Source organism: Phocoena sinus, chromosome 13 (assembly GCF_008692025.1).
Source record: "Phocoena sinus isolate mPhoSin1 chromosome 13, mPhoSin1.pri, whole genome shotgun sequence".
Lineage (NCBI taxonomy): Eukaryota > Metazoa > Chordata > Mammalia > Artiodactyla > Phocoenidae > Phocoena > Phocoena sinus.
Window position 1 is genome coordinate 7,609,724 of NC_045775.1, and position 20,228 is coordinate 7,629,951.

General features: G+C 50.2%; 1 protein-coding gene across 5 annotated transcripts in view; it reads left to right on the plus strand.

Annotated features, from left to right (window-relative positions):
- ATP6V1C2 (ATPase H+ transporting V1 subunit C2) overlaps positions 1–20,228 on the plus strand; it is a 64,654-nt gene that overhangs the window by 30,652 nt on the left and 13,774 nt on the right. For all 5 annotated transcript variants that reach the window (XM_032652546.1, XM_032652548.1, XM_032652550.1 and 2 more), the window contains exons 4-6: positions 8,255–8,340; positions 15,335–15,429; positions 19,606–19,697. In XM_032652546.1, coding sequence (XP_032508437.1) covers positions 8,255–8,340; positions 15,335–15,429; positions 19,606–19,697 — 273 coding nt within the window. The remainder of the gene's footprint in view (positions 1–8,254; positions 8,341–15,334; positions 15,430–19,605; positions 19,698–20,228) is intronic.

Sequence of the window (20,228 nt, forward strand, 5' to 3'; positions counted from 1 at the left end):
TGGGTGACTTTTTGTTGTTCTGCCAAGCATTTTACCAGACCTCATCGCCATTAGTGTTGGCTGGTGATTTTGAGCCCTTTTCAGGGCTTGTTGGCCATTTGTACATCTCCTTTGGAGAAATGTCTATTCAAGCCCTAGGCCCATTTTTGAATGAAGTTGTATGTTTTTATGTTGTGATTTTTAGGGATTCTCTGTATATTCTGAATATTAATCCCTTATCAGATGGTTTGCAATTTTTTTCTCTCATGCTGTGAGATGCCTTTTTATCCTGTTGATAGTGTTTTTGATGCACTGTTTAAAATTTTTCAAGTCCAACTTGTATTTTTTTTCTTTTTTTGCCTGTGCTTTTGGTGTCATATTGAAGAAATCATTTCCTAGTCCAATATCATTAAATTTTTGCCTTGTGATTTACTCCAAGCATTTTATGGTTTCAGGTCTTACATTTAGGTCTTTGATCCATTTTGAGTTAATTTTTATATATGGTGTTAGGTAAGGGGTTAGATTAACTTCATTCTTTTACAGTTTTCCCAGCACTGTTTGTTGAAATAATTGTCCTTTCCTCATTGAATGCTGTTGGCCCCTTTGTGAAAAATCATTTGATCATATATGTGAGAGTTTATTTCTGGGGTCTCTATTCTATTCCATTGGTCTATATGTATGTCTATGCTAGTACCACACTGTTTTGATTACTGTAGATTTGTAGTAAGTTTTGAAATCAAGAAGTATACGTCTTTCAGCCTTATCCTTATTTCCTCAAATATTCTCTCTGCTCCTTTCTCTTCTTTTTCTGGGACTACCACAATGCATATGTTGGTCTACTGGATGGTGTCCCACAGGTTCCTTAGGCTCTGTTCACTTTTCTTCTATCTTTTTATTTCTGTTCCTCAGACTCAGTAATTTCCAATGTCCTGTCCTCAATTCACCGAGTCTTTCTTCTTCCTGCTCAAATCTGCCTTTGAATTCCTCCAGTGAATTTTTTATTTCAGTTATTGTACTTTCCAGCTCCAGAATTTCTTTTAGGTTTCTCCTTAGGTTTTCTATCTCTTTATTGATATTTCCAGTGTGCTCATACTTCGTTTTCTTAACTTTCTCTGCATCTTCTTTTAGTTCTTTGAGCATCTTTAAGACAATTGTTTTAAAGTCTTTGTCTAGTAGATCTGCCATCAGATCTTTTTCAGGGACAGTTTATGTTGATATATGTCTTTCCTTTGAATGGGCCCTATTTTCCTGTTTCTTTGTATGTTTTGTGATTTCTTTTGTTGTTGAGCCCTGGACATTTGAATCTAATAATGTGGTAACTCTGGAGATCAGATCCTCCACCTTCCCCAGGATTTGCTGGGTTTTGTTGTTTTTGCTTATTATTAAAAAAAAAAAAATTATTGTTGTAGTTTGTCTCTGTGCCAAGGACCAGCCTGAGGTGTAAACTTAAAGTCCCCTTAAGTCTTTTCTGAGGCTTTCCCTGGACATGCACAGCCATTTTCTAATTTCCCCCATGTGCACAGTTTTTTCTGAATGTCCTAGTCTTAATGTCCGGCTCCCAAAAATGGGAAAAAAAGAGAAAAGAAGGGAGGAAAAGTGGGCACTGACCCTTTAAATCCCTTGGGAGTCACTACAGCTAGAAGGAGGGGGGTTCGCAACGATGTGGGGAGGTGGCAGCAATGGCTGCCCACCTCTTCGTCTGTGCCTCTGTGCTCAGAAGCAGCAGTCAGAGCAGATTCTCCACTGTTTGGAGGACAGGGTCCTTTGCCCACCCTGGCTCCTGCAAACTGTATCAGCTGCTCCAGGAACACAGGGCTGCCTGCCATGGCTGGGGGTGGGGAGGGATGGCTGCTGCTGAGCTAAGAGCTGAAACTGACCCAGATTGACTGCGGTTTTATGGTTCAAGCCTCCACCCGGCAGTTGCAAGCCTTCAATAGGCTCCAGAGCTCCAAAACAGTCACAGAACAGCAGATAGACTCTGCCAGTGCCACTGTTGTCTAGGTGGGCAGACAGGATCCTGGTGCTTCTGACTCTACCATCGTCCTGGAATTCTCTCCTACTTATCACCGTTTTAACCATTCTTAAAATAGTTCGGTGGCACTAAGTACATTCACACTGTTGTGCAACCATCACTGCCATTCATTCTCAGAACTCTTTCCTCTTGCAAAACTGAAGCTCTGCTAATCCATTTTACACTACACTAACTCCTTATTCCCTCCTCCTCCCAGCTCCTGGAAACCATCATTTTACTTAAGTTTCTATGAGTTTGACTCTAGGTACCTCACTTAAGTGTAATTATACAGTGTTTCTCTTTTTATTTCACTTAACATAATGACCTCAAGGTTCATCCATGTTGTATCAGGCAGCAGAATTTCCTTCCTTTTTAAGGCTGCCTGATTATTCCACTGTATGGGTAATACCACATTTTGTTTAGCGATTCATCCACCAACGGGCACTTGGATTGCTTCAATCTTTTGGCTCTTGTAAATAATGCTGCTATGTTTATTTATTTTTATTCGTTATTATTTATTTAATTATTACATTATTATTTATTTCGTTTCTTTTGTTTTCTACTTACAAAAGTAACATTATGTCTTAATTCAAGCATGACATTACAGAAGTACATAGAAAGGGAAAAGTGCTGTTCTTGTACCCACAAAGGTAACCAGTGTTAACAGTTTGGTGTCTTTTCTTTCAGGATTCTCGTTTAGGTGTATACTGACATATAATTTTTTAAAGTGGGATTATAGGGCTTCCCTGGTGGCACAGTGGTTGAGAGTCCACCTGCCGATGCAGGGGACACGGGTTTGTGCCCTGGTCCGGGAGGATCCCGCATGCCGTGGAGCGGCTGGGCCCGTGAGCCATGGCTGCTGGGCCTGCACGTCCGGAGCCTGTGCTCTGCAACGGGAGAGGCCACAGCAGTGAGAGGCCCACGTACCACAAAAAAAAAAAAAAAAAAGATAGTATCTGTTGGACTTCCCCGGCGGTCCAGTGGTTAAGACTCTGCACTTCCAATGCAGGGGGCACGGGTTCGATCCCTGGTAGGGAAACTAAGATCCCACATGCTGTGTGGCCAAAAAAAAAAAACAAAGATAGTATCTTGTAAAAAAATATTTTCTCTTTTCTTTGTTTTACCAATTTTTAAAAATTGAATGTTATTTTACAATGTTGTGTTAGTTTCAGGTGTACAGCAAAGTGATTCAGTTTTATATATATACATATATATATATTCTTTTTCAGATTCTTTTCCATTATAGGTTAATGTAATGGTGATTATAGGTTATTCAATAAGATATTGAATATAGTTCCCTGTGTTTTACAGTAGGTCCATGTTGTTTATCTATTTTATGTATATTAATCCCAAATTCCTAATTTATCTTTCCCCTCCCCCCCCATTGTCCCCTTTGGTAACCGTAAGTTCATTTTCTATGTCTGAGAGTCGGTTTCTGTTTTGTAAATAAGTTCATTTGTATCATTTTTTTAGATTTCACATATAAGTCTTTCTCTCTCTGACTTACTTCACTTAGTATGATAATCTCTAGGTCCATCCATGTTGCTGCAAAAGGCATTATTTCATTCTTTTTCATGGCTGAGTAATATTCCATTGTATATATGTACCACGTCTTCTTTATTCACTCGTCTGTCGATGGACATTTGGGTTTGTTTCCATGTTTTGGCTCTTATACACAGTGCTGCTATGAACATTGGGGTGAATGTATCTTTTCTAACTAGAGTTTTCTCTGGATATATGCCCAGGAGTGGGATTGCTAGATCATATGGTAACTCTATTTTTAGTTTTTTAAGGAACCTCCATACTGTTCTGTACAGTGGCTATATCAATTTACATTCCCACCAACAGTGTAGGAGGGTTCCTTTTTCTCCACACCCTCTCCAGCACTTATTATTTGTAGACTTTTTCATGATGGTCATTCTGACTGGTGTGAAGTGATACCTCATTGTAGTTTTGATTTGCAGTTTTCAAATAATTAGTGATATTGAGCATGTTTTCATGTGCCTGTTGGCCATCAAAAAATTTTTTTATAAGGTAAAATGTACATACAGTGAAATGTGTACATCTTGTATGAACAGGTTGATGAATTTTGTCGGGTGCCTCAGTGTAAACAAACGCCAATCAAGGTTGCTCACCATCTGCAATTTGCTTTTTTAATTAAAAATATGATTTCTATATCTTCCCTTGTGGGTTAGTATAAGCTTTTGTGTTAGAGGTGGGAGCCAGAGTTTAGTTTAGACAAGCACTGAAGAGCATGGCTTTGGAGTCATGTAGATCTGGGCTCAACTTCTGCTCTGACACTTATAACTCACTGTAGGGGGACTTTTAGCTCTTTAAGTCTTAATTTTTTCATCTTCAGAGTGGGGATGTTATCTAGCTCAAAAGAGCGTCTCAAGAATTGAGTCCCCAAAGCACCTAAGAGCCCTTACAAATTGATGTTTTTCTAAAAAAAAAATGACGAGAAACCAGTGAAAGATATGAACACTATTACCAGAAGAAGATAGCCATCAGTAGAGTCTAATAAACCTATCAAAAGATGTCCAGCCTCATCGATGATCAAACAGATGCAAGTCGGAGCACCAGTGAGATAGAACTTTTCAGCTATCAGATTGGCAGGGATTAAAAAGATCCATGATCCGTCACATTAGCAAGGATTTAGGAGGCAGGCACTCTCATCCATTGTTGGTGGGAGGGTACATTGGCTCTGTATACTTGGCGGGATAATTTGACCTTATCTGTTAAAACTGCAAGTGCTCACACCCTGTATTCCAGTAGTTACTCCTCTGCGATTTATCCTACATATGTGCCTGCACAAATGGGCAACATATATGTTTTGCTGCAAAATCATTCAAAGCGTAAACAACCCAAACGTTCAATCGAGATAATTAGTTATGATACAACCTTGCAATGAAATGCTATGCAGTCAATGAAAGGAACGAGGAAGCTCTACCGTGACGGGTAAAGGTTTTCACAATGAACTGTAAAGTGAAAAAAGTAAATTTAAAACAGCATCTAGACTCTTAGATTCCTTTCAATGAGAAAAATGTTCTGATTTTGTCATACCACAATTCACGGATGACTGTAGTTAATGATCACAGTAAGTCAGGGAATTTTTGTTATGTGCAACAAGCAAGTTTTCCAGCAATTAAGCTTCGTCAGACTGTGCTATTCTGAGATGTTCCGTGGTGGTGTACACACCTAGGGGCAGGTGTGCCTCCATGCTTGTTATAGTTAAACATTTCTTGGAGGCTAGAATTGGGAACAGCAAAGAGTCATTAACAGAATGACGAGGGAGTTCTGCTTTTAGGTCGATTAGGAAGGAAGCATGTGTGTTATTTAGGTGCTATGACATTTGTTTATTCATTCAGAAAACATTTCCTGAACAGCTGCTATGCTTCAGGCATTGCCATTGGGGCTGCAGTTACTACTTCCTTCACGTAAAGAAATTACTCAAAATGTGACAGAGGATATGGTAATGAGAGACAGCAACCTGCATGTGTCGCTATAATAATGATAAAGAGGAGCCCTTGACAGCATTAGAAAGAAGCTCTCTGAGAGCAGGGGCTGCTTTGTGCATAGCATCTAGGTTCACGGCACTCTAATCAGTGCTTGGCACACAGTTGATTAATGTCTGGAATTTGCTAAATGAATGAGTGAATGAGCGACTGAATTTATAGGGTCAGGGTTCTAACAAATAACAGAAGACACACTCCAATTAGCATGATCTGAGAAAGGTCTATTCAGAAAGGAGCGTGTAGTTGTATGAGGGCTGTTGAGAAGCACGAGGAATGGTACAGGAACCCAGGTAGACGCAGAGAGGTTGCCACACCCCTAGGCTATAGGAGATGAGGAGAGATAGGTTACTGGAACTGGGAGGGAACCAGATTTGTACCCCCTACCCCTGCCCTCACCGTCTCCTATCGAATCTACTGGGGAACCAGAGGGCAGAGAGCCCAGACGCCTCCATCAGGCTGCCGAGAGCTCATCTGAAGGTACCTACCACAAGCTCCCGGGGGCCTGGTTCTTGATATGCATCGCACCGAACTCTGTGAGATGAGGAACGTCACCCCCATTTTGCCAAGGAAACAGAATGAGATTAGCGAGGTGACTTGCCCCGTTGTCATTAATAAGATGCAGAGCTGCTATCCTAAGAAACGCCAACACATTTGTGGAGATTTGAGCCCAGGTGGCCTAGAGCCTTGGGGTCCACAGACAAACTGGGTAGTTGGGAGGCAAATGACTCCTCTGGGCCACAGTCGCCCATCTGTAGAATGGGATGATAATCATCACAAAAATTCGAGAATTTTTGTGATGTTTCAGTAACAGTGATAGAGGACTTGGTAAACAAAAGAGAACCTCAACTTAATATAAACTGTGGAAGTGTTAAGTATTTGGAAATATGCCAGATTTCAAAGCACGTGTTTCCTTTTGGGTGGGAGACTGTGGTTGTTCATTTTTTTAAAAAATTAATGAATTAATTAATTATATTTATTCTTGGCTGCGTTGGGTCTTTGTTGCTGCGCACGGGCTTTCTCTAGTTGCGGCGAGCGGGGGCTACTGTTCATTGCAGCGCTCGGGCTTCTCATTGCGGTGGCTTCTCTTGTTGCGGAGCACGGGCTCTAGGCACGCGGGCTTCAGTAGTTGTGGCACGTGGGCTCAGTAGTTGTGGCTCGCAGGCTCTAGAGCACAGGCTCAGTAGTTGTGACGCATGGGCTCAGTTGCTCCACGGCATGTGGGATCTTCCTGGACCAGGGTTCGAACCCATGCCCCTGCATTGGCGGGCAGATTCCCAACCACTGCACCACCAGGAAAGCCCCTTCATTTTTTGTTAATTACTTTTTTTTTTTTTTTTTTTGTGGTACGCGGGCCTCTCACTGCTGTGGCCTCTCCCGTGCGGAGCACAGGCTACGGACGTGCAGGCTCAGCGGCCGTGGCTCACGGGCCCAGCCGCTCCGCGGCATGTGGGATCTTCCCGGACCGGGGCACGAACCTGCGTCCCCTGCATCGGCAGGCGGACTCTCAACCACTGTGCCACCAGGGAAGCCCTTTGTTAATTACTTTATACTTGCATTTTTCAGTTTATGGTCACGAACATACATAAGTTAGATGTGAAAACAAGTTGCTCTCCCTGCCTACTTCGGCATTTTTTCCTTCCCTCTCTCCGTCTTTCCCTCTCTCCCTCTCTTTCTTTAAGCTGGGGCCTTTCAGTGCCCTCTGCCTCAGTTTTCTGTGTGGGGCCCTAGGCCCTTGGGCTCCATGCTCTGAGTGGCCACATGGCCAGTGTCTGCATCAGCAGAAAACCGTGTTCTCCATTTGGAATTCAGTGACCTCATCCTCCTGCCTGCAAACACCTGCTCCCTCCTGGGAGCCAGGAGAATGAGTAGAGAGCGCCTGAGGCAAAGATGTAGATCATCAGAGCTTTTAAGGACTTTGATCCTGGTTGGCCTGCTGCCAGCTGGACTTCTAACTGATGGGCCTCCAGGAGTGGACGCTCTTTGCCACCAGACACTCCTGCCTGATTAGTTCTATTAATATTTACAACAATCCCGCAAAATGGGTATCATCCCGTTTTACAGAGAAGAGAACTGAGGCTCAAAGAGATGAAATAAATTTGGCCAGGGTCATACATTTGGCAGAGCCACAGTGAACTTGAGCCCTTCTGCCTCCAAGTCTCATACTTTCCTTTCCTTTCTCGTACTTTCTGGAGCCTTCAGTATGTTTTCTGAAGACTTAGAAAGTTTTAATTTTCTAATTATAAAAGCAATACTGGATTAGAACAGAAAATATGTAAAGTAGGAAGAGCATTTCCACATAGCTGCAGCCATACTGTCTGTATAAGTCTGTATCTTATTTTCTTTCCACGTAACATTATAATGCACGCCTTGTTCCACGGTATTAGAAATTCCTTGTAAACCTATTTTCAGTGGCTGCTAATAACCCCTCAGCTGGGTATACCGTCCTTCACTTAAACAATCCGCTATTGTCAAACCTTCCAGTGGCTTCCAGTTTTTCGCCGTCAGCAACGTTACTGCGAAGAACATCTTTTTATTCAGAAAGCTTTTTCTGTTTGTCCTGTTTCCTTAAGATAGTTTCCCAGAAGTGGAAACACTGGTTTAAATACTGGTTAGCATTTTGCGTCTCTCCACGCGTATTGCCGGATTGTTCTCCCAAAGGGTGACTCTGGTCCTTTTGCCGCCAGCAGATTGTGGGAGTATTCTGAGGGCAGTTTCCTACTCTAACTGGCTTTTCGTTCTTTCCCCAAAGCCTCATAAAGAGAATGGCCCAGAGTGTGGTGGAAGTGATGGAGGATGCAAAGGGGAAGGTCCAGGAGAACCTCCTGGCCAATGGAGGTAGGTTCCTGAAGTGCGTTTATGACGGTGCTTTCCCAGCCCATTCTGGTCCATCAGTGGCCTCAGATGTGACCACACAGTGGCGGCTGAAATGATGCAGGTACCACGGAGGCTCCAGACTGACACATCGGCACCGCTGTTTGGAAGACGTGCCCCTTTACAAGCTTATAATCCTGCTGTCTCATTTCTAAAGCATCTGACATTTCTTACCTGTAGCTGAATTCCTCAGTGAAATTTGAAATGAAAATGGGTTCAATGAGGTTTAATGGTTGGTTGGCTCACCCACCTTGTCTATCAGCCTCCACTTGATCCCGCATGGAGTATTCCGTCCCCACCCCCCAACCGATTTATCCCTTTCACCAAACGAGGCTGAAAAATGCCTCCATTGCTGGGAATGCCTCAGACTGGATTCTTCAGTTGTGCGCAGTAGGCAGAGGAGAGATGGACCAAAAACACTTTGGGTAGCACGTTTGCCTTTGGCGTTCTGTCTCCCCTATGCAAACAGGGTAAATCTTTAGATTCCAAGGATGTTTTGGTCCATGAATTAGTGTACAAACAATTTGAGTGCACTTAAAACGTGCAAGACAAAGAACTCTGAGGCTGGGCTTCCCTGGTGGCGCAGTGGTTGGGAGTCCGCCTGCCGATGCAGGGGACACGGGTTCGTGCCCCGGTCCGGGAGGATCCCACGTGCTGCGGAGTGGCTGGGCCCGTGAGCCATGGCCGCTGAGCCTGCGCGTCCGGAGCCTGTGCTCCGCGGCGGGAGAGGCCACAGCAGTGAGAGGCCCGCGTACCGGAAAAAAAAAAAAAAACAAAAAAAAAACTCTGAGGCTTTGGAAACCTTAGAATTAGGTGTTTCAGCATCTGTAGAGATAATTAGACCTATGACTCTATGCATAAGTATACTGAAAATGAGAACATATATTCTATATTTAATATTTATTTATATCATTTATTACATATAAATTAAAGTCTTTTCCCTTCGGGGAACATTTCTTTTTTTTGGCCGCCATGTGGCATGCGGGGTCTTAACTCCCTGACCAGGGATCGAACTCGTGCCCCCTGTAGTGGAAGCATGGAGTCCTAACCACTGAACCGCCAGGGAATTCCCTCCTGGGAACATTCGAAAGCTTTTTCTTTGCTTGTTTTAACTGATACATGGAAATGTTCGTACTCCCAAATCTGAACTTAGTTTTGTATGTTAATGCAGTCTAATAACTCCACCTTATTACGTTGCAGGTTTGAAGGAGAAAATGAAATGTTTAAAGAGTAGGTTGTGCGTTGTTTGTTGTGTGCGTGCTCAGTGTGCCACCCGCATGTCCCCGGGAAGGTGGAATCTCAGTCTGGTTGTAGGGATACGGTGATCAGGTGACGATGGATTTCTCAAGTGACAATCTCGTAGCGTGGTCACGATATCCATATAACACAGATAGCAACTGTTTTTCCTTCCCCGCTCTTCCTTGCATCTCCCTTGCCTCGAGGGAGGCAAGGCATGCAGCACTGCATGTCTCCTGGAGTGGTGAATGCCTTGACCCTGGAGTTCAAGATCAACTTGGGCGTCTTTTGGCTTGTGGTTCGCTTCTTGCTGTGGCTGTCCCTAGCGTCCTCCTGCCTGTTCTTGGGGGCTGGCTCATACAGGGAGCCCTCTTCTCTCAGGCCCCTTCTGGGAGAGTCCCTGTGCTCAAACAGGCCATTTCTGGTTTCCCTGTTCGAAGGTGTCGTTTGCTTTGGTTTTTTCTCCAGCCTGCTCAGACTGGTGGAATTGAAGCCAGCAGATCCTCTTAGGACGAATACAAATCTTTACAGATCAGAAGTCACCAAAATGCCTTCCCAAATGCAATCTGTTAGTTACACTGAGATTTCTTGCCGAGGCTAATCAAAAAAAATTATTTTGTTCAACTGATGAACTGATCTTACTTCCCAGCAGGTAACTCATAGGGCCCTAGACTGAAGCGCAGACTTAGGGCCTAGAGCTACTTTTCTACATAAAAACCTGGTCCTGAGGATTCTAGGATTTGAGCTCACATTACAATAATGATCAAAATGCTTACATTCTATTCAAAATTCACGTCAGTTAAAATTAGATGTTATTATTACATCGTATCCATTCCCAGTCCAAATGGCACGACTCTAAGAGCCGCTGCTTCTCCTCTCAGGAGGTGGGATTTCAGCTTCATTTGTTCGTATGTGTTCCATTATCTCTAGGCCGCCTGGGAGTTGGGTGCCCACAACTTCCAGCTGGTCCCATACCCCAGCCCTGTGCGAACAAAGGTCAAGGACGCTAGGGCAGAGCTCATGGCCGGCTGCTGAACATTGCTCATGCACGCGTAGTAAAGGCTCTGAAAAGTACTGCAGTCAAGAGGCCTTTGAGACAGTTTGTCTCAGGCTTTCCTGATATTATCCGGATGGGGAAATATTTTTCTTCTGCAGATCACCCAGGGAACTAGTGATTGAGAGAATTCACTGGAGAAACGCAGTGTTGCCCCCAGCAGGTGGGATTTTAATCTGATGTCCCTGAGGGTACCCCCAAGTCTTCTGGGCTGTGTTTGCTGGAGGGCCAGCAGTACTGGCCTCGGAACAGTCAGGCTTGGTCCTTTGTGACCTTGGCAGTTCGCCTCCCTGGGTCTTGGTTTTCTCACCTGTCGGCTCTCTGCTCTGCCTGGGCACCTTTTGTTTTTGTTGGTTCTCTGCCTCTCGCTGCGCTTGGAGCATGGAAGGACACAGACTCTGATTGCAGCAGAGGCTGAGCGCGCAGAGTCAGAACCACCTGAAGGCCCGTCTGGCTGCCCGGGCAGCAGGCCGCCGCCCGTGTGGTCACAGGTCCTTCTTTCTGCCGCTGCCGGGAAGGCCTTGTTTTGGTTCTTAGATGACATCATTGTTGCTCAAGGGCAACTGCCTGTGTACAGCGTGTTTTGATTCAAAGTGAGCCTGCCCGGGCCGTGGTCTGACCTCACAGGCCCTTGATGCAAGCCCCATACTGCTCCCTCGAGACCAGGCTTCCGGACTTCAGCTGGGGAGAGGGGAGGGGACGGGAGCCTGTCATTTCCGGGGCAGGCGGAGCGGAGGCTGCGGTCCTGGAAGCACAGGAGGGCCCAGGGCTGCCGCTTTCTAAGGCTGAGGGCGTCCTCAGGCAGAGGCGGCAAGGCCCTTGGATGCGTGAGCTGGGGCTGCGGGGAGGGGGCAGTGTCTGGAGCTGGGGCTGGTGCTTTCCACCTGGAAGAGGAGGTGGAAGAACTCACAGTCACGAACCAGAGGTTTCTGGAGGCTTCTGTCGGGAGACCTTCACCGTCTCCTTGTCTCACTCATCAGACACGCGTGCCTGGCCGTCGAGTACCAGGCAGTGTGCTGGGTGCTGGGCATCCAGCGATGACTGTCTTCCAGGAGCTCACGGCCTGGGGACCAGACCCATAGTGCCTGACGTGCTGTGATGGAAACCAAGTGTTTAGGAGCCTCCACGAGGAGGGGGGCTGAGTCTTAAAGGAGTCACAGGCATTCTAGTAGAGAAGAGGGACGCGTTCTCTTTGGTTTGAGCGCCGTAAAAGCCTGGAGTTTGTGAAAGTGCACGGACACGAGACCTTGTCTGAAATGTACCTCTTCTAAGCAGCCCGGATAGCGTTAGTACAATAATCAGGGTTAATAGGCAGCTTCTCATACAAAGCACTTGCTCCCTGCCGGGCACTGTCACAGGCTCCGGGGACACAGCGATAATCACCTGCCCTCAAGGAGGCTGAAAGAGCAAGGGAAGCACGGGTGATGGTGCAGTGTCATTAGTGTGATGCGGCAAGGATCCCCGGGCTCAGACCAGCAGGGGGAGGAGGGCTGGGCAGGCTTGCGGGAGTTGGTCTCCAGCCTGATGTTTAGGACAAGAGCAGCAGAGAGAGAGAGAGTGAGGGGTCGGGGGTGGCTTAGCTTGGGTGATGGTGTGCCCATGGGGTCTGGGGTGGGCAGAGGCAGGAGTCTCTAGAGCCCACATCTGCCTGGCACCTGCCTAGGGCGGGCTGTTCCCTGGCCTGTGTGGTGGGCGATGGCTCCCACCGGGCAGCATGTGACCGCATGGGAGGTGTGTGACCGTTGTGCTTGCCCAGGGCCTGGCCCACAGTAGGGTCCAGGATCGGGGTGACTGCTGGCACACGAGGAGTCCTTTGCGACCGTCAGTTCTGCCTCTGACTGTGCCCTTGCCATCATCCAGACCTCAATGCAGTTCCTCCAAGGCCTGGATCCTTCCTACAAAGTCATTTCCCTGCCCTAGTGTAGCAATCCCCAAATCCATATTAATAACCAAATTAATACCAAAATCTGTATTAGCTCGGGCTGCCATATCAAAATACTGCAGACTGGAGGCTTAAACCACAGATGTTTATGTCTCACAGCTCTGGAGGCTGGAAATTCAAGGTCAAGGTGATGGCGGATGTGGTTCCTGGTGAGAACCTGCTCCCTTCCCTGTGTGTTCACACGGCCCTTGCTTGGTGGGAGCACGGGGGACGTGGGGGCTCTATGGTTTCTCCTTATAAGGGCACTAGTCCACTTGGGTCAGGGCCCCACCCTTGGTGCCTCAGAGGCCCTCTTGTCAATCCCAACACCGTTGGAATCTGAAGGACCCTCTAAGTCAGGAGACCAGAGGTATCGGAGTGTGGTTCTTGCGGAGATGCCGACAACGGCAGCTTCCCTGTCCCCCCAGAGTGTGGCCGCTCCTGCCCGAGGCCGGGGCGGGGAAGGGGCGTGGTCCTCCCTGGCCTCCACGTTCCTTGTCTCCTTTTCTGGTGGACGTTACACGACTTACTCTGTGCCAGAGTTTCCTCATCTCTGAAATGGAGATAATAATAATATTGAACAGGGTTGAAGGGTAAATGAACTGAAATAACTCATGCGTCCAGGCCACAGTAAAGCACCAGCCAGCGTCAGCTACTGTAATGGTCATCACCAGCGTCGTCATGCTGCTGACCTCCCTCCCACAGCCCACTTCCCTCCTCCAAGCCCCACTTCATTTCCATCTGCTGTGCGGGAACTTAACTGACCCGAATATCCGACTTAGCTCGTCCCAAGCGGAGCCCGTCTCCGCTCGCCTCTGCCCCTTCCCAGGCTGCCGGCTCCCCGCTGCCTGGCCGAGTGAGCATACCCTCCTTTCACCTAGTCACCCAACCTGGAAACCCAGGTGTACCCCGAGCCTCCGTCGTGCCCCAGGGGTAATCGTCCCTGCGTGCCGTTGTCGGCCCCCTGCCTCTACTCCCCGGGCATGGGCCCCTCTTAGCTTTCCCTTCCGTCTCCCTCACAGCCCCAGAGAAGGCTCCTCAGAGCACCAGTGTCCTCCCCCGGCTATGTCCTGACCTCTTGGTGACCTTTCCGCAGTGCTGTCGAGGTTGGAGTGACGCGTGTCCCACTCCTGGCATGTGTGAGGGGCTCAGGAGGTGGGCCTGGCGTCTGTATCGCCACAGGAGAAGGTGTAGACGTGACTTTCCTGACCCTGCCTGGCCTTCCTGTTCCCCCTCCGTCCACACTCCCTGCTCCATCAGCGTGACCCAGGGAGTCCTCATGCCCCGCGTGTGACGCTCACCAGTCCACCCCGCCCGATGCCCGGCGTCCTCCTTCACCAGCCACGTGGCAAACTTCATCCCATCCCGTCTGCGTGAATACGGGGTCCTCACGAAGCCCTTGGAGTGCCCCCTAGGACAGGAGGCAGGTGTGGGCTCTCCCCCTCCTTCCTCAGCCCCTGCCAGCCTTGTGTTACACTGCTCACTGTGGTGTCACATTTGACTCGTGTCCCGAGCAAACAGGGAGCACCTCGAAGGCGAGGGGGCTACGGTCTGCTGTCCCCAGCACAGTAGTGAGCTGACCTTCAGTCGCGGTGACTGAATGTTGAGGGAGCGGTGACCAGTCCCTTTTCACCTGCGTGAAGGGCTGGCATCCACATAACCTGGGGTGAGAACCCAGGATAGCAAGGCTGGGGGCCCCCTTAGCGCATCCTACACTGAAGGGGTAATGGACCGGGGTGTAGCCTGCAGCTGGCCCCCGGGTTGCACCCTTTCAATGTGCCTAGAGCTCACCTGAGGAGAGAGGGCCCTCAGGAGGTGTGCGGACACCCCTTCGCGCACGCACTTCTCAGGTCAGGAGGCTGAGGTGCAAAGAGGTTTGGTTACTAATGTGCCCCAGGGCCCCCAGGCGCCGCTGCCTGACTTCCCAGCCCCTTCCTCCACCCGCGGCCGGTTAGAGACAGTCACAAACACCCTGAGCACACAGGTTTAGGCTTGCTTTCGGAGAAAGGAAGAGAGAAAAGAAAATTTGAGAAAACACTGATTTGTTCCACTCACTATGCACTTTTATATAAAGAACGTACCCTGACAAATGCACATCTGTACCAGGTGGTAAAAACCACCTTCACTAACTCCAGTATTTCGCTAATGTTGAAAATGCCTTTGTTGGAATAGACGCGTGTGAGGACCGGGCCCATGTCTAGCGCTGGGACGTGGGAGAGGCAGGGAGATGGTCATCTGCCGGGCAGGTGGCACCCATGGTGGCTGTGGGATCTTGGGGGTTGGCTTGGGGCTCTCTGGGGTACCTTTCGGTACCTCGAACTGACAACTCAGCTGGGAGTGTGGTCGAACCAACTGGAAAAGGCAGGGGATTCGTCTGGTACCACAGAATATCTCTGACGTCGTGGCCACCCCCTGGGAGAGCAGGGCCTCCCACACGCGGGGCTCTGGGGGAGCAGGGCCTCCCACACGCGGGGCTCTGGGGCAGCCGTCTAGAGTTTGAGCTTGGGTGCAGGAGCACACCTTTACAGCATCCCGAGGGTAGGGCTACCTGTGGTCCTGGCTGATGGTTGGCCTGGCCCTCTGCCCCCGTGGGGAGCGTCTGCTCTCCCGGAGAGGGAAGGCGCCCTGAGTCTGTCCTTCCGTTTCTCTCATTGCTTCCTCGGTTTCAGTGGGGATGCTTGGCCTGCCTGCGTCTCAGGAGAGACGGGGAGTCCACTGTCTGGTGCAATGTGTTTATGTTCTTCCAGAAGACTTAACGTCCTTTGTGACCCACTTCGAATGGGACATGGCCAAGTACCCTGCGAAGCAGCCGCTGGTGAGCATAGCAGACACTCTGGCAAAGGTAAGAGAAGGGCCGGCGTCACTGACCATCTGGGGTGAAGCTACACGGCGTTTGCACCCTAGCGAAGCGAGGAGGGCCTTTCCGGAGGCGGGAGGCTGGGTGGGTCCTCGCCCTGCCCAGTGGCCCTGGGTGGGGTCCCTTCCCTTCTGGCTCCCGCCAGCCCTGACTGGGCCCTGAGCTGTGGCCTTCCATGCGCTGGGCAAGGTCAGACACCTTTGGGTTTCAGGACAGCCCTGGAAACGGCTTGGTGACCACCTGTCCTCCCTATACCTCTTCCAAATCTGCCACTGGGCAGGGTGGCTTCGTCTTACAGGACACTGCCCTCGACGGGTGCTCTGAGCCCCTGGTGTTCTGACCCCAGACCCCGGCGCCTGTCCACTGCGCTCCCCTTTGAAAGGTGCTGATGGAGAAGTCAGTCCCACCCTGACTCTTCCGACCCGATGGCCATCGTTTACTTAACAAAAACTATCTGCTTCCGTGGAGAGTTTGGCTTAAGAGCCCTAACTCCTGGGAGGCATCTCCCGGGGTCCCACCCCTGCTGACAGTGGGGAGGCCGGTGGGTGCTGCCCCCATGATTGCACTGCCTCGGTGAGCGGGGGGCCTCCAGCTTCTGCTGCGTTAATAAGAGCACCAGGGCGGAGCCCTCTGGGGACGTTGCGGGTGTCTTGCAGCGTGTTGACTCCCGTTGGTCCCCCTGAGGGTGGGCGCTGACGAAGCTTCTGAGGTTTAGCCTGATGGTTTATGGCCACTGTCCCTCCCCTCCCTCCAAGATGCACAGAGCCCCTAATATGTCACGTCTCCTGTGGCTGGGTGGCTGGGGAGCATCTCAGCCAGACCGGGAACAAAGCCTTCCTGTTGTCTCAGGGCGACAGAAGTGCCCAGGTGTATCTGGGCGGCTCAGGTGAAGGCGATGGGCTGCTGGGATCCCCCCCCCCCCCCCCCCCCCCGCCGCCACTGCAGTCCTGTGCATCTCCTGCTGGCAGGCTGGCGCCCGGCCTGTGTCTCTGGGAGCACGGGAGGGATCAGAAGGCTCTGGAATCTGGGTGCGGCTCATTGGGTCCCAGCCCCTCCTGGAGCGATTGGGCAGTGATTCTGGAAGGCCCTTCGAGGAGGGGCTCCCAGAGCACCTGTGCCAGGTGTGGCATCCAGGAGCGTGTTGTGCACCTCCACCCCCAAGCTGGAAGCACACAGTAGTTTGTGGGACTGGCCGCTCCCCGCCCTGCTCTGGTGAGGCCAGGCCGAGCCAGGCAGCATGGCCAGGGCTGTGCCAAACGTCCACTGGGGACAGCGCTCGCCGGCATGGCTGTCCCGGGGATGCAGGCAGTGAGGAGGGTTCCCAGAGTGCATCGGGGCGTCAGCTGAGCGGGGGAGTAGAGCAGTTGTAGAGGACAGGACCTGGCTTCTCTCTAGTCCGAGGTACCCAAAGAGTGACTTTGGCAGGAAAGCAGGGTGGAGAGGAGGGCACTGGTTTGGAAAGCGCTCCCTGTGTGCCTGGAGCCATGCTGGGCTTTTACTTCCCACATCACCCCTATGGGGTAGGTGTCGCCTTCCTCTGCTTTCAGATGGGGAAGCTGGCTGAGAGGTGGCGTGGCATCCCCCAGGACCTGCAGGTGTTGAAGTATTGCCCTGGGATGGGGATGCAGGTCTTGGTTGGGCCGTATGCCTGGCATCACTTCCCAAGGAAGCCCTGGGCTGGCTCCACTGCCAGGAATCAGCTTTTTGAGGCCGGCCAGACAGAGGCTCCGGGTATTGTCTCCCTCACCCCGTCCCGCCCCAGGAGCACTCGAGCGCTGCCCTCAGCACTGGCTCAGGCCTCTTCCCCGCATCGCGAGATCTAAATCTGTTAACTAGAGATGTCCTAGTCAGAGGAACTCCCTTTTCTGAAAGCGCCCAGTGTCTTCTAGGTGTCCGAACGGGTCTCCCCACCTGGGAGGCGCCTTGTGCTGACACTCTCAGGGCTGGGCCCCCGACCCTCCCAACAGCTGGGAACTGAGCCCACCTGCCTCCCCTAATGAAGGGGAGCGAGGATGGGGACCCAGCCCCTGGCTGTGTCCATCTCCACGGGCTGGGTCACGGTGTATTTCCAAAAAGGCTCCCAAATCTCACCGGCATAACATAGCAAACAGTTTCTATGCCTACCGCACGCATGTCCACGGTGCTCGGCGGGGGCCTGCTCCCTCCAAACCACTTGGGCAGTGGCCGCTGGCGTCTCCACCACCTGAAGCATCTCTGGGTGCTGTGCAGGGAGGTTCACGGGGTCTCAAGGCTTTGCCTGGCGCACCTGCCCCTCGGTGGTGGGAAGTGCATGCCAGCCACATGCCAGAAGGGGCAGGACTGTGGGAGCGCTTGGCTCTGGACATGTTCTCGAAGCACTGCCTCGTGCTGGCCGCTCTGCCCAGAATCGCAGAGATCACCCAGACCCAGTCTGCCCTAGAGGGGCTCAGTCTGTTGAAGAAAGGGCTCACCTTTCTGGATGACCTGCTCTGAGGACTGTAGCAGCTCATGGTAATTCCATGGCACTGAGCTCAGAGAGGTTCAGGAGCTGACACCACGTCACACAGCCAGAGCTGGAACTGGCATTCAAATTCGGGCCAGACGGGTTCCCAAGTCTTAGTTCCTCTCGTTGTTTTGCGGGTTTCTAAACACTGTAGTTTTTCTAAAACTCTGTAGTTTTTCCATGGCTTGTGGTAAAATCAGAAGAATAAAGATGACACAGGATTTTTTGTTTGATGTTTTTTCCTTTAAAAAAAATACAAATGTATAAATCTTATTTTAAAAATCAAGATCTGTGGCTCGTAGCCATGTCAATTTCCTGATTACGATATTGTACTCTTGTTATGTGAGATGTTAGTAATGGGTGAGATGGGTACATGGGATCTCTCTCCTGTGATCGATAATCATTTCAAAGTAAAAAGGTTCTAAAAATTGTAAAAAAAAATTATAAATCTTATTTTAAAAATCAAACAATCAAAATCAAAAGATGAAAGCCCCGCCCCATCACCCACACGTCCCCTCCCCTCCAATTGCCACTCCCTTTAATCTCCCTAAAGGTAACCAATGTCTACAAGTTTAAAGTGGATCCTCTCATCTATATTAAAAGTATATATATTTCAACTCAAAATTGCATATCCTGCAGCTTGCCTCCTTTTTCTGTGTAGTGATTCCTGAGACATTCCCATAGCAGCAGTGGTGTGCTGATCTGTTGTGTGTGTTGGTGCGATGTAAATGTCCCCTCCGCAGCCCAGGGCGGGCCACCAGTGAGGCGTCCCTGAATGTGTTTCCTCCCGGTGGGACCAGCCCTCAGGCACCGTGTCGCTGGCACAGTATTCCGTGGTGTGGGTGCCGTGCTTTGTCGGGCCAGTTCTGTGTTCGTGGACCCTGCTGTTAAACCAGCCAGAAAATCCCCACAGTTCCCACGTGCAAGAGGGGTTCGCCGCTGTCGCTGAGCCGCTGGCTTCAGCGACCTCGAGATACTGATTTGCAGTGATCGTCGTAACAGCTGCTGAGTTTTGAGCACTTCCGTTGAATTGGGCCTGGTGAGCATTTTTCTTTCACTGCTGTGGATGAGTTAGCACCCCGGCTGAGCAGGTGGGGCACCTGAGGCCAGGCATCTGGAGAGCTGAGCCTCATTTCCCTGCCCACCGCAGGAGGGGATCCCGGACGTGCTCCTGAAACTTCCAGAACAGGGGGATATCCCTAACGTCAGGCTGGTGACCTGCCTCCAAACTGAAAAGAGCCTTCCTACGTACACAGAACAGGAAGGGGCTGCCGTGGGGCACAGCTGAGCCTGGAGACCTGGGTGCTGGTCAGGGCTGGGCTACAGCGGGTCCTCCGAGAAGCCGGGATGGGAGTCAGCCCGAGCTGACCTCTAGCAGAGCCTGAGAGCACATGGAGTTGGGGCCCTGGGGGCCCTGAGAGTACGAGATGGGCTTGAAATCGGGACAAGACTCAGCTTGCTGAGTGACCCTAGAAAAGCCATTAATCCCTTCCCTGCCTCCCGGGGTGAGCTCACTGTAGGGTCAAATGCTGGAAGGTCTGGGAGAGCAGAGGGGAGAAAAACGTAAGCCATCCCGGCAAACGGGCGGGGTGCAGCGTTTTCCTTAAGTGCGCCAGGAGCAATTTGTGGCAATTTTGAAAAGTTCAGCCAACTCTTTAAACTCTTGCTTTTCCAAATAGCAACTGGCACAGATTGAGACGGACCTGAAGTCTCGAACGGCTGCCTACAACGCTCTGAAGACAAATCTGGAGAACCTGGAGAAGAAATCCACGTGAGTCTTCGGGGTCCCACGCTCCTTGCAGCCTCAGGGCCTGGTCAGGGCAGCGTCCAAGCCGGGCTCCTGCACGGGCCTTTCAGATCACTGGGTGAGCTGGGTGTCTGTGTCTGAGAGAGACAGCCAGCCACCTAGATGGACAGACAGACACGGAGACACTCCTGCCTCTTCAGGAGTTATGTGCTGGGCAGGGAGGGCCAACAGTAACAGTGGTTAATTGAACATACACGGAGTGAAGGAGGGGAGGGTGAAGAGGGTCCGACAGTCTCCATCTCCCTCTGATGTTTCTCTTTTTCTTCTTCGGATCAATGTTTATTAAGTACCCACCATACTCAGGCCTTATGCTAGGCCCTAAAGATACAAAGCAGAATAAAATATCATTTCTGCACTTGGAGAGCTCACAGTTATTCACTCAACAAATATTTATGGAAAGTCTGCTTTGCGCAAGGGGTGCAGGTGTAAGATAAGGTCTTATAGATAAGACCGGACAGATAAGGTCTGATAGCGTAAGGAGTCCGGGACAGATGG